This window comes from Typopeltis vanoorti, chromosome 18 (genome assembly GCF_054136105.1).
Source record: "Typopeltis vanoorti isolate ZY-2024b chromosome 18, IOZ_Tvanoo_1.0, whole genome shotgun sequence".
NCBI classification, from domain to species: Eukaryota; Metazoa; Arthropoda; class Arachnida; order Uropygi; family Thelyphonidae; genus Typopeltis; species Typopeltis vanoorti.
The window spans coordinates 1,681,234-1,696,805 of NC_143566.1; the positions used below are offsets into that span (position 1 = coordinate 1,681,234).

Sequence of the window (15,572 nt, forward strand, 5' to 3'; positions counted from 1 at the left end):
ATTCAGTTGTTTGCGGATGATGCAAAGCTGGGAAGGATTATTAGTAATAGTGCAGATGTGGTAGCCCAGCAAGAGGATTTCAATAAGCTAGATAGATGGGCAAATGAATGGGGGTGTCACTTTAATGCAGCAAAATGTAAGGTCTTGAGGTTTGGGAAACGTCGATGGGATGCTGCATACTCTATGGGAGGAGTTATGCTGGAGGAAGTTGGGGACACAAGAGATCTGGAGTTGATATTTGATAGAAACCTGAAGTTTAGGGGACATATTGCAAAGGTGGTGAAGGTAACACAGAGGATTGCTGCAATTATGAGAAGGACACTGACCTGCAGAGATAAGAGGGGTTATCATTCCATTGCATAAGTCTCTGATCAGACCACACTTGGATTACTGTTCTCAGATTTGGTCCCCCAGGATTTGAAGGGGATAAATTAACTGTGGAAAAGGTACAAAGACGGATGACAAAGATAATCTCAGGGCTGTACAAGGATAGTTATGAGAATCGGCTGAGGGAATGTGGACTGCAGAGTTTGGCGGATAGAAGGAGGAGAGGTGATATGATTGACACTTTTAAACTGTTGAGAGGTGGTTAAAGGTTGACACTGGGGAGTTCTTTCACTTGGTTGAACAGCGGGTAGGAGTGATGACAAGAGGCCATCCCTGGAAGTTACGAAAGGAAACTGTAAGCAAGAGGGTGAGGAGTGGTTTCTTTGTATGGAGGGTGGTTGAGCCATGGAATGCATTACCTGATAGAGTGGTGAGCGAGAATGGTCAACGAGTTTAAGGAGTGGTATGATAGACTTTGTATTTCTTAGGGGGAACCTCCCCTAGATGAGTCTTGACAGACTTTATGTTCTTAGGAAGGACCTCCCACGATGAGTCTTTTGACTCCATGGAGGCCTGAATAATAATAATAACAATTTTGGCACTTGCTTTTGATATACTTATATGTGCTCACCAGTTTCACCTTCCTTCACAAATCTCTCTTTCTTTTTCTAACAAACAAATATATTTTGGCCATGATATAGTGAACAAAATTATGCATGTTACCTACCACTGTTATATACATCGGTGCTATCACATACAACAGAGTATATGCACAAAAAAATACAACCTTTTAAAACCACACACAAAAAAAAAAACAGATGATCCCTTACATCCAAAACAGCACTCATAAAAATAATAATCCATAAAAAATAAACCTATTATTATTATTAGATGCTTCCAGGGAGTCTAAAGACTCATCAAGGGAGAGCACATGCTCTACAGCTCTGTCTCCACGCTCAATTCACCAACTGACCACAACTACACCAATGCCATCTACCACCGACCACCACCACTAGTTTTTTCACAGACAATCACAAACATCCATGCCCACAGCGGGATTCGAACCCATAGCCTTTGGCTGGAGAGCAGATATGCTAACCATTCAGCCACCAAGGCAAGGCTTATGATTAATTATTTTCTAAAATAACTTATCTTTCAGCTGTAAAAAAGTAAAAACATAACTTCATTCACCCTCTACCGAGCATCTGCCAAACTTATGTACCCCACTTCCAAGTTGTAATTTTATGTCTGTACATATTAATAATAAATTTAAATCAAAGCACGCCCATAAATAGTGTTTAAAATAGTGTCCTAAAATCCTTCTAAACTGAATACTGATTCAGTTTAAAAATTTACTACAGGTTTAAAATTTTTTCATCATCATCTGTACAGGATATGATAGTACTACAAAAAATTTATATCATTACTAACTTCCTATCTACAATTTTCCTCCAAATCAGTTGGTTACTTGTCAAGACTCCAACATTATCGGATCTTATATTTCTATTGTCTAGGGCACTTTGTACCGTATCAATATCTTGGTCTTCCTCTGAGTCGTTTTCCTGCCAACTTGGCAGAGAACACTTGTTTTGCTAATCTTTCCTTGCCCATTCTATTTAAGTGACCATAGCACCTGAGATTAGCTCTGCTAACACATTCCTGAATGCTGACAATGTCAAGTTCTTTCCTAATATTCTCGTTTTTAATATGATATTACCATTGATGCCATCTGTTCATGCCTCTAATCTTTCTCAGGACTCTCATATCTGCGGTCTCTAGTCTTTGGTCAAGTGTTTTACTTCTGACCCAGCTCTCAGATCCATAAGTTAAAACTGGTTTCAACACTGTCTTGTATACAGCTAATTTAGTGTTCCGACTAATTTCTCTCTTATTCCATATGAATTTATTCGAGTGACTTCCAACCATACCAGCATTGCTGATTCTGTTGTCTATTTCTATATTTAATTACCATCTTCACTAAAAATCGTGCCTAAGTAGCTGAAATGTTTTACTTGTTCCACAGGTTCTCCATTCACAAGACAGTTGACATTTTCAATGATTCTGACTATTTTCATTGTCTTTTTATTGCTGACCTTCATACCATATCTATTACAAGTTATTCAATTTAGTCAGGGAATCTTGCAAACTTGTAGCGAATTTATTTAGAAGTATAACATCGTCCGCATAAAGCAAAGAGCTGACATTAACATCTTCAATTCTGATATCATGTTTAATACCACTTTCCTTCATAATATAATCCATATAGATAATGAATAACAGAGGGGATAATGTACATCCTTGTTCTCACACCAGATTTAACATTAAACCATCCTCCTGTACTTCCTTCAATTCTAACTGCTGACTTACAACTCAAATACAGACTAAGTTTTGCTTGATATAATGCCCCATTGACACCATATAACTGTAGTGTATTGAATAGCTTCTCTCTTGGCACCCTGTCATATGCCTTTTCCAAATTGACAAAACTTAAATACAGATCTTTGTTATATTCCCATGATTTCTCCACTATTTTTGTAAAGTGAAGATCTGATCCTGACAGCCTCTATTAGACCTGAATCCAGCTTGTTCTTCACCAAGCTTTTCTTCCACAATTCTTCTCAATCGTTTCTCAAGTACCAGGAACACTCAATAGTGATATACCTCTGTAATTCTCATATTCAGTTTTATTTCCCTTTTTATATATGGGTACTATGAGAGCTCTATTCCAATCATTGGGAAATTCGTCCCTCTGTCCAACCATTCTGAACTATGCAGTACAGCCACTGTAAGACTTTTATACCCCCATACTTCAGCATTTCTGGTCGAATATCATCTACTCCTATTGCCTTCACATTTCAAGCCTTTGATGGCTTTTTCTACTTCAAGTATGGATATGTATTCCTGAATGCATGCCTGGTCAGCGTTTTTTTTATCACTGTGCTGTCATCACTGCTTGTTTCATTTAGCAAATTTTCAAAGTAATTACTCTCCATACTTCAAGGATATCTTTTTCTCCTGTTTTCATGTCACCTTTATCATCTCTAACTCCTTTTACAGCACTCTTTCCTCCATTCCTAAGCTTCTTCAACAACCTCCAGAATATTTTGCCACCTTCTTGATATTTATTTTCTATGTTCTTGCCAAAGTCCCCCCATGACTTTTATTTAGCTAGTTTTACACACTGTTTAGCTTTCTTACATTTGTCTCTGTATTCTCTAAGAGCACAAGCTGACTTATTTGCCAGGAACTTTTGATATGCTTTCTTCTTTTCCTTCACTGCCTCTTTAACTTCCTGTGTCCACCAGGGAGTTCTAATTATTCTATCCTTGCACACAACTTCACCACATGCCTCTCTAGCTGAATCAATCAGGGTTTTCTTCAAGGCTTGCCAGTGAATCTCCAAGGTTTGGTTCCTGTTCTCGAACTCTTTCATTTTTCCTTCAATAATCTTTGTGTATTTTAGTCTACAGTTCACATCTGAAAGCTGCTCAACTTTTATTCGCTTTAAAACTTTCTTACAAGTCATTCTTTTCAATATGAAATTCAATTTTATCCTACTCAAGACTAAATAGTGATCACTTCCAATTTCAAATCCTCTGTACACTCTGGTCTCCTGCACCAGGGAAAAAACTTCACTATCAACAATAACATAGTCAATGAGATTTTTCTTATTCCTTGCCTCTTCTCTCCATGTGAATTTGTGCACATTTTTATGTTGGAACATGGTGTTAGTAATAACCAGTCCATGTCCTGAGCAGAAATCCAACAGGTATTTGCCATTATTATTAGCTTTGCTCTTTTCTCCAAATTTTCCCCAAACATTTTTGTATGTCAGACAATCACTTCCTACTCTGCTATTTAGATCCCCAACAAGGACCAACTTTTCCTTTTTCATTGTGTCAGTAACTTTCTCTAGAGCCTCAAAATATGTTTATAGTACCGATCTTTAACTTTGGTGATGTTGAGTTGGGGCGTGTGTTTCAGATTTGTTCCAGTAGCTGACTTTTCGCTGTTTGCCCTGGTTCCCTGGTGAAAACAACAGGGGCTGTGTTTAACCAGCCAACATGAAATTTTGTCATGTTGTACCATCATTTTGTATTTTGGTTTAACCAACTGGAATACAATTTGGTCGGCCAGTCCATCCACGTTCATTCAGTATCCAGGTAGATACCAAACAGGGTGCACCACCAGAAGGTGAGGATTGGACATTAGGTCAGAAGCCCTGGTCGGTTCTCCACATTCCTTTAAAGGCTTTGTGGAGGTCTCCTCATAGTTATACAGCTTTGACCCTTAAGCACCCCTTAAAATTTTTTTGAAATTTATTTTATATAATACACGAAATAAAATAAAGTGCATACTCACTGACTGATAATTTGTTATCTCTGTTAAAAGCTGAATTAATCTGTTCAATGCATTCTGAAAAAAAAATTAATTATTAAGACTAATAATAAATTAAATGATTCACTTCAGAATTTTTAAAATTCATTAGAATGATTATCACACTTCTGCATTCTGACTAATGTTATGAAACAGAATAGGTCCTTGAATAAATTTATTTCTATAACCTTCATTTACAAAGATTTCAGTGGTCAAAACTTGACATCCCAGAAAATTCTTCTTCTTACCAAGGATCATTTGATGGTACCAGCTTCACTCATCTTACTATCTCTCTCCCTCTCATTCGTTTTCCTGTTTGGTGTCTATTTATTCACTTTTTTTGACAGTTGGCCATCAATTATTTTCCTACCTATATAAATCTAAAAGAAAGAATGTTTATGGTAGAATAATTTTAATGAATGCTGATGGTAGGGAGATAACTGAATCAGTCGAAATAGTAGAATTACTAAGTGAACACTTTGCAAGAGTATATTATCCAATGGTGATATTGCATGAATGAGAGAGCCAAATGGGAACTTAGGTAAATAAAATCAAGGTGCATAGCATATTACAGAACCTTAATGTGAATACAACTATGGGATTAGATGGTATACCAGCTCGGGTTTTTCGTGAAGGTGCTAGGGAATTGTCAGTGCCCTTGACATTATTGTTTAATCTAAGTCTCAGCTCTGGGTTAATCCCAAGGGAATGGAAACAGATGAAAATAATTCCACTGCAAAGAGGAGGCTCCAAGAATACATCAGTCAAGGTACCTTGACTGATGTAGCAACCTTATTGTCAAGGTACTGGAGAAGTTAATCAAGAGCAAAATACAGGAATGGATAGACGGAAATGGAATAGTATATAAGGGCAACATGGTTTTGTCAAGGGTAGGTCATGCCTCGGCAACTTGTTTACATTTTATAATATAGTGACAGCTAAGTTGGATAGGGGTAATGGGTTTACAGTGAGTGATACTGCTGGACTTTGCAAAAGCCTTTGAAAAGATATTACATGAAATTCGAATCAATAAACTGCAGCACATGGGGATGGATAAAGGGTTGGTGAGGTGGATAACAGGGTGGTTGATGGAGAGAGAGATATATATATATATATCAAAGAGTAGTTTATTCAGGAGTAGAGTCCAGAAGAAGGCCTGTGACTAGTGGCATGCCACGGGGCTTTGTTCTTGGGCTGCTAGTGTTTAATCTGTACATTAATAATATAGGAAAGGATCTGAGAGGAACTGAGTTGTTTGTCATAATGCAAAGTTGGGAAGAGCAATAGTTAATACAGATGATGTTAAAATTTTGTATGAAGATTTAGATAGACTGGTAGTCTGGTCAAAACAAAATAGATATTGGTTTAATGTGGGAAAGTGGAAGAATATGCATTTTGGGGTGAAAAGATTACCAGCTGTATGCCACATATATGGAACTGTACTCCAGGAAACTGACAAAGCCACAGCTTTGGGTGAGCTAAGGTGAGCTAAGGTTTAGAGGGCACATAACAAAAGTGGCTCAAGTAGCTCATCAGATTACATGGTTCCTAAAAAATACTTTGACAAGTGGAGACAAGCAAGTTATTATTCCTCTTTATTGAGACTTGTTAAGACCTACTGCATGCAGATCTGGTCACCAGGGTTTCTTAGCGATGAGGAAGTGGGGGAGAGGATACAGAGGCGAGTGACCAAGATGGTGGACGGTCTATTGAATGAAACTTACAAGAACAGGTTGGAGATTGTGGATTACAGAAACTGGTTGACAGGCAAAAAAGGGGTGATATGATTTAGACATACAAATCACTGAAGAGTTTTTACTATATTAATTCAGAGGAAATTTTTTAGAACAGGTCTGATGGTGATAGAACTATTGGCCATCCTTGGAAACTGAGTAAGTTTGTAGTCAGCAAGGATGTTAGCACTAGGTTTTTTGCTTAGAGAGTGGTGAATGAGTGGAATAGGTAGCCAGAGTCAATTATGGGTGCCATGACTGTGAATGAATTCAAAGCAAAGTATGATAGTGCACAAATGTTGGATAGTGCATGACATAATGTTTAGGGCATCCCTTGATGGATCTGAGGACTCCAGAATAGTCTGTAATAATAATAAACCATGCAGTTATAGCAGCAGCTTTATGACACTGTGCACTGTCTTTCTGAAAGAGACAATGGTCAGTTCCATAGAAATGCCACAAAGTAGGAAGCATTACATTGCCCAGAATGTTCAGATACCTCTCAGAGTTCAATGTTTGTGGGACCACAAATAGTGGTCCAAGGCCAAACTAGGAAAAACAGAGCCACACCATTACATTGCCACCTCTGAATTTCATAGTTGGGGTTACACTTGCTAGTTAGAGAGCATAACCCCATCTGATGTTCACTGGGCTTCCAGTTCACTCATACCCATCCATCTACTCACTAGAGTGTGGAACATGGCTCATTGCTCACAAGCTTCCATGTCCCACTGTACATGCTCTTTGCTCCACTGAAGACTGCTGCATGCTGGTTCAGATAATGTGGTACTTGCATATTGCAATCCTACCATGGAAACCCATGTTTTGAGTCTCGGTTATAAATCTAACTCTTTCTGTGCAGATTTGTGTTCCGGTTGATGCCTGGAATTTTTTTTTTAAAGTATTGGCAGAGAAATGGCAGTTTTTTTCACTTATTATCCTTCACAGAACCCTAATGCCACATTCAGTGAGTGTGGTGGGTCATCTACTGCAGGTATCACTTTCAGTTGACTTCTTGCGCTTCCATCACAGTATGGTATCACTGATTATTGACCAATTTGTCAACAATTTGCTCAACAGATACACCTGCAGCCTGGCATCCTGTCACAATGCCTCTTTCAAACTTCATCAGTTCCCTTCTCTCAGACATTTCATTCAAACACAGATGAAATGACTTGGGTGCAACACATTCCTCCAATTTATACTGGCTACAAACATGTGATTTGTTATGTGGAATGATGCACCTTGCTCATGGGATGTCTGCTGACTTCTTTCCAAGCAATGTAGATTGGAAGGAGGAAAGATCACATGGTAGGAAGGAAATGAAATTTATACACCTACTGTGAAATAATTACTTGGAGCAGCATGTGATGGAAAAGACTAGGTTTAGGAGAGTACCGGATCATACATAGGATCAAAAGAGCTATCTATAACTCAGGTGGTCACATGCCTCCGATTAGGAAGATTGATCATGTGGTCTTGACTTGGGAGAATGTAAAACATCAAGAATATTTTGTCAAGGACTATATGTGGAACTACAAGGAAGGCGAATATGAGAAGCTTAGGAGGAAGCTTGAAGATATGCAGTGGCAGAAAAACCTGCAATGATGTTAATAGTGCATGGGAAATAGTTAGGGGGAATCTGGAGGAAGCAATATCAGATTGTATGCTGAAGGTCATGAGTGTTAATCAGACAGGAGTTAGATGAATGAGTAACATCATTACGCATGAGCTGCTAAAAAGAAATTGTTGTGAGCATAAAGTGACCAGAAAGTTCATGAACAGTAAAAGTGTCAAACAAGAAAGGTGAACAGCATGGTCAGAAAATCAGATAAAAATCAGATTAAAAAGCTATGCAAGGCCAATGACATTCCAGACTTCATTACACAGAAAGTAAGAGGAAGAACTATGAAAAGATAACTTTAATGGGTAAATGATGGTGGAAGATGAAAGAAGCAGATAAAATATTTGCACTACTCAGTGACCACTTTCCAAGAATCTAAGTGAGATTACTGCTTTGACATATGTGACAAAGAGTGATATGGAAAGAGAAGTGGATAATTGGAGGTGGACTCTTAGGCTATTTGCAGAATCACTCTTTGCAGGCACCTACTCTACAACTTTGTCTCCACCAACCGCAACTACCATCTTCATTTACACAAACACCATCTACTGCCTACCACCAACACTTGATTTTCACCCACAATCACAAATATCCATGCCCACGGCAGGATTCGAACCCACAGCCTTTTGGCTGGAGAGCGGATACGCTAACCACTCGACCAATATGTGGTCTCTCGTTTGCATTTACTTAGCTATGGCAAATATAGATGTTTATTCTTCTTTTTGTCAATTTATTATTTTACAGTGTAGCCATTCATGTTTCCTTTTGGCCAGTGGTTAAATTCTAAAAAATAAGTTCTGGGGCCCTATACAAAATAACCACTTGTATTTACCTTTGAATGCTATCCAGGGAAGCTCCAAACTTCCCTCCCTTTCATCACGCATTCATAATCAGGCGACTGTTGATATTGACTTTATATACAAATTCAAAACTGTAAACAGTCATTGAATAATGACCCAATAATGTAGGCAAATTACCATAAAGAAAGAAAAGTCAGAAATCAAAAAAATGTTCCTACAAAATAACCAATTGTATTTACCTTTGAATGTGATCCACTGGTCTAGTGTCCAGCAAGTCAGCAAATCTTTCGTTTAGCGTATTAATATTATCGCATTGGGAATTCTGTGTTTCGGTGGATTCGTTACAGACCCCTCTCTCTCTTCAGAAACTACGCACAAACTGTCATTACAAACTCGTTTTGTATTATCACAGTCATCCTAGCTATTTTTCCCATGTAGGGAAAATAGCTTTCCCATTCCTGCTGTACTGCAAAAAACAATACAGCAGACATAAAGTGAAGATCTTCTAATTGTAATGGGGAACTTAAACGCAAAAGTAGGCAAAGACTGGGATACCTGGCCAAGAGTAATCGGAAAGTTCGGGTATGGAGAAAGCAATGAACGTGGCAAAAGACTGCTAAACTTCTGCTCAAATAATAGACTAACAATAACCAACACTCTCTTTAAACATCCAAAACCCCCCAAAGAAAATGGACATGGATATCACCAGGCAGACAAACCAAGAATATGATAGCCTAAATTATTGTAAACCAAAGATGGAAATCAAGTATCCTAAACTGCAGATCCTCCTCTGCAGATTGTGGATCAGACCATAAGCTAGTATTAGCAAACCTAAGAATAAAGTTAAAATCTGGAAGCACTTTTAAAGTCAAAAGGAGACTGAATGTAAAAAAACTACAAGACAACAACAATATTCTAAGAAAATATCAACTAGAACTAGATAAAAATCTGAAGGAACTACCAAAACAGAATATAAACATCGAAGAACATTGGTGCAAATTAAAGGAAATAATATTGAATTCGGCAGAAAAAACAATAGGTTACACAGAAAGAGAAAGTAAAAAGGATTGGATCTCGAATGAAGTAAAAAGGTTAAGCGATCAAAGGAAAAGCATGAAACTAAAACAGAACTATAACAGAAATGAATATAATAGATTAACCAGAGAAATTAGAAAACTAGTTAAAGAATAACTGATTAGAAGAAAAATGCAAAATGGCAGAAAAGCTATCAAAAGAAAATAACCTTCATGGATTATATAAACAAATAGACCAATTCAGTAAGACACAGACAACAAAAATCATAATGATCAAAAACAAAGAGGGACAACTAATTGAAAGTAAAACAAAAGAATGGCTAGATGGGAAGAATACTTCAAAGATTATATAATAAAAACAGCTCCCAGGATATTATGATTCCAGCCACTGAAATGGAAGAGGAAACAAATATCTTTACCAAAGAAATATTAGCACACAGCATAGAAAAACTCAAAACTAGGAAAGCACCTGGCATTGATCAAATACATGCGGAATTCTTAAAAGCAGGAAAGGAACAACTTTTGGAACCATTAAAAACGTTATTTGAAAGGATCTACAAAAACGAAGCAGTGTCTACTGATTGGACCAAATCAGTCATAACTCCTATATACAAAAAAGGAGATAAAACAGAATGCAATAATTACAGAGGCATTAGCCTCCTCAGTATTCCAAGAAAGGTTTTTACGAAAGTACTCCAAAAACAAATTAAGCCATATATAGAACTGGCAATAGGAGAAGAACAAGCTGGTTTCAGACCAGGGCGAAGCACAATTGATCAACTATTCACCTTAAGACAGCTAATAGAAAAGACACTAGAGTACAACCAAAGTTGCTACATAAATTTCATAGACTTTCGTCAGGCATTTGATTCAATCTGTAGAAGAGAACTATGGAAAACTATGGAAGAATTTGGAATTCCCAACAAAACCATAAGAATAATAAAGAATCTATATGAGAAATCTGAAAGTGCAGTACAAATGGAGGACACCTTAACCAACTGGTTCCACACAGAGAGCAAGGTAAGACAAGGATGCAATCTGTCACCAGACCTGTTTAATCTTACACTGGAAGAAGCAACCAATAAGGCCTTAAACAATGAAGACTCCAGAATCAAAATATATGGGAAAAATGTGACAAATTTAAAATTTGTAGATGACATTGCGTTACTTGCAAGCACAGAAGAAAATCTACAGCGAATTTCTGATAAAATAAAGGAGGAGTGTATAAAATCTGGATTAAACATAAATATAGACAAAACAAAAATTATGCAAATAGGAAAAAGAAGCACCAATCTGAAAATTGAAATTGATAGTAATTGATTCCACCGTAATGTATGGTGGAAGAAAGCTACTGTAATACACCGTAGCAAATACAAATTCAAAAGACTATTTATAGAATCAGCCTCAGCCCTAAGAAACTCTCCGAATCTCAACAAATTTGGTTGTATGCGACTGGCACAAATTTGGGAGGCTTACATCAGCAGATCTTCAGCCCAACGGCCAAGAACACCTACTTAGCCTGCTAGAGGGCACCATCAGGACTTTTAGGAGAATAATAGCTTCATCTCTTCATTCTCAGTTACTGTGTTGTAGTGCCTACGTACACGTGCCTTTTTTTGTAAGTTTTTGAAAATGGCAACGTGACGCTGCCGAAATATCGGAAATATTTATTAAAGTGCAATTTAATTTATATTCGTATCTACATTGTTCAATTCCTTAAGTAATTTAATATTACAATTACTTCATAACTGTAAGATGTACATTTTTGAAAATGCTTGGAAAAGAAACATTTTTTCCAGAAATGATTTACTCATAATTTGGTGCCAGAAATAAATGCACACGTGGAGAGCAATTAACTTTTGATTTCAGAATAATTTTGCCGAAATTTCCACAACACTAAGTGACAGATGTTAGTCGCTCGTATGCACCGCTCTAAGTAACCAAATTGATTTCCTCACCACTTTTATGTTATCAGGCATCTAATAAAACAATAATGTTCTGTATACTATCACAATAAAATATATCAGAAACATCTGTACATTAAAATTATTTCATTTAAGAATTAATTTGTTATTATTATTGTGGATTAAAATTCAAAATGTATCAATGAATTCTGTTCATCAATCTGAACATATTGATGTAAAAACTGTATCTGTTAAGTAATAAGAAAGTTATAAGTTATCAAAGCTTGAAGCATACAGTGGTCAACCACACGAAAGGAAAACAAATGAAGTCTCCATTTCAGCAGTCACACCAGGGTTGCCAAAATCAGAAACCAGGGTTGCCAAAAGTGCTATAAATGACAGGAAGACTTAAAGGAGGAAGAAAACCACATAAACATGCAGAAACTGCCAGAGAAATATGCATTTTCTCCATTCAGGATTGTACAAGGCCACTTGGCAGCAAAAATCGAATGCGAAGCATGACAAGTTGAGGTGCCCACATTGTAGAGAAAACAAAGGAAAGTTGTCTTCAACAGCAGATGGAAAACAGCCAACACATAAAGCAACAGCAGGCAGCAAACAGTTAACGCAGCAATCAACAGCAGAGGAAATTAAAAACAAGGAGTACAATAAGAGAAACTCAGGTGAGCCCACTTTAAATTATTACTAGAAAATAAATTACAAAACCTAAAAGACTGCTTGATCATATTTGTTGGAGAACTATTTGAAAAACATACTGCACAAATTACTGAAAAATTCAACCAATATGAGGAATTAATAACAGTTCTGTAGATGTATTGAAGACCGTTAGAGAAATTAAAAACAGCATTAAAGAACTAACAGAAAGACAGCATAACTAAATTAGACAACAGAACTACAGCAAGAACTTTTAAATTCTTTTAAACATCATTACAAATTCCTAAACCAGCCACAGTAAAAAAATCTCATTATGTAGTCATTTTTGAAAATTATGGAGACAACTACCATGTTTGAATAAAAACTTTAGTTTAATATAACTAAAATCTACATTTGACGTTTCGATCTTTATGTCAAGGTCATCTTCTGGAGCATACACATTATATACAGAGAACAAACTACACTACAATCTAACTGGTTTGTTAAAGTTACTGACCAACCGTTACAACAATTGTCAGCCTGACCTCTGGTGGGAAAAAAAAAAATATATATATATATATATATACATCAATGCTAGAGTCCTATTATTAGTATTATCTGTTGGTTGTAGAATTACATTGGGTGCAACAGCAAGTGTGTGTGTGTGTGTGTGTACACACACACACACACACACACACACACACACACATATATTTACAATATGATTATACATGCACATTCCACCAGTTGGTATGGAATGGTTTCTAATACTAGCTGGAGGTTGGCTAGAGCCTTGACTTAAGCTGGATCTTATATATTAGATAGGCTGAATGTGTGCCATCCAGATCCTTGGAATTTTCATGCCATCTTTGTTGTTGATATTTGGGTAGTTTATCAGAATTTTGCAGGCTTCCTGAAATTTCCTTTCATACCAGGTTTTTGTATGGTGTAAAGAGCGGGTACTTTTCAAGTTGATTTGGTGTAAGGTGTTGAGCGCGTGATCTGAGAAGCCTGCTTCACCATAATGGTTATATTTAATGTGTCTTATATGTTCTTTCTTACGTATAGGATTTTTACGATCTGTTTCACCAATGTATGGTAAGTTACAATTACTGAAAAATTCTGTATTCTGTAACTTACCATACATTGGTGAAACAGGATGTACAATCCCTATACGTAAGAAAGAATACATAAGACACATTAATTATAACCATTATGGTGAAGCAGGCCTCTCAGATCACGCGCTCAACACCTTACACCAAATCAACTTGAAAAGCACCCACTCTTTACACCATACAAAAACCTGGTATGAAAGGAAATTTAAGGAAGCCTGCAAAATTCTGATAAACCATTGGGCCGATTTGCAGGATGAAAAACCACAGATAAACTGGGGGAAAAAACCCTGCTGTCCACGCCCAAGACCGGCTAACTTGGCTATGGCTGAGGAAGTTCCTTAACCTCCTCACATCGTCGACGGGAACTGAAACTAAGACACTCCTTCCCCAGGCATATGGTTGCGAAGCGCATAGCCACTAGGCTAACCGTGCGGACATCACACGCTCTATACCAAGCCTGCACAACATAAGGCCCGTGGACAGCATGCAGCCCACAATGCTATTTATTTTGGCCCATCTGCCTGATTGAATTATTTAATCATACGGGGGGAATATGAAATTAGACAGTTTTTTTCCTAGCATTGAATTAAATTTTTACTAAGACTCTGCATGTTTACGTTCATGCAATTAATGTCACAATCATGTTTCTTTCAACTTGACAATAAATTGCATTTGGAGTTATTCCCACTGTCGTATTTAATAACAAATTATTATAATCGCCTTGGGGTTTTGTTAGCGCTAGTATCGCTGCAGAGAAATTCAAAGTTACATCTCCGTGATAACGACTTGATGTCTACGAACGAGAACGAATCGTATTACACAAAGTTGGCTGTGCCTTGACTGACTTTGGCACGTAGTGGTTGGTTGTAGATGGAGCAATACGTTACATGACTGTTATCATAATCTGCATTATTGTGAGTTTTTCATCATTAGTTTTTTGTAATTAATATTGTCAATGTTGATACAATGAGCTTAAGTAAAAAGCATAAAATAGATTCGGAACATCGAGCATTTAATCCTGAGTGGACAAATAAATATTTTTTTACGTTGTTTAAGGATAAAATAGTGTGTATTGTTTGCTGGGAATCTATCGCTGTGCCGAAAGAGTACAATCTGAGACATCATTTTGAATCAAAACATCCTAACCTTGGCAAGTTGGATGCAAGCGGAAAGCAAATAAAAGCAGCAAAGTTATTGAAAATCCTTAACGGTGAGCAACAAGCCTTTAAAAACGTGACATCTGCAAATGAAGTTGCCACAAAGGTAAGCTTAAAAATATCACAAGAAATAGTTCGTGCTGGTAAATAATTAACTGAGGGAGAGTTGATAAAAAAGTGTCTGATGATTGCCGTTTCTGAATTGTGTCCTGATAAGAAAAATAATTTTGAAAATATCAGTTTGTCCCGTATGACTGTTAAGTGCAGGGTGGCTGATATTGCCGAGGATCTTAAAGATAACCTGCAAAAATTGGCTAGTGAATTTGTCTATTATTCGCTTGCTATGGATGAAAGTACTGACGTGAAAGATAATGCACAGCTTTTAATATATTTAAGTAGCGTTAATAAAAATTTTGAGGTGACAGAGGAGCTTGCTGGTTTGTGTTCAATGAAAGGAAGAACAACAGGAAAGGAGATCACAGAAAATGTAAAGATGTGTGTAACCGGAAGACTATCCTTAAATTTCAAGAATTTAGTAGCAGTTTGCACTGATGGTGCCCCATCTATGTGTGGAAAAAATGTTGGTGCTGTAACATTTATTGAACAGTATGCAGGTAAACCATTGACAAAATTTCACTGCCTAATTCATCAGCAGCAGGTGTTATGTTCAAAGGTTTTGCAGTTTGATCATGTGATTCAAGTAGTATTTGCTCTGGTCAACTATATTCGAGCTCGGGGTTTGAAACACAGAATGTTTCAGGCGTTTCCAGAAGAAAATGATGCTGAGTATGGGGATCTACCATACCACACTGATTTACATTGGTCGAGCTGAGGTAAAGTTTTGTCA

At 37.0% G+C, this 15,572-nt stretch overlaps 1 protein-coding gene across 2 annotated transcripts in view; it reads right to left on the bottom strand.

The window, feature by feature from the left end:
- CenB1A (Centaurin beta 1A) overlaps window positions 1-15,572 on the bottom strand; it is a 627,189-nt gene that overhangs the window by 473,440 nt on the left and 138,177 nt on the right. For both annotated transcript variants that reach the window (XM_090408048.1, XM_090408046.1), the window contains exon 5: window positions 4,690-4,743. In XM_090408048.1, coding sequence (XP_090264174.1) covers window positions 4,690-4,743 — 54 coding nt within the window. The remainder of the gene's footprint in view (window positions 1-4,689; window positions 4,744-15,572) is intronic.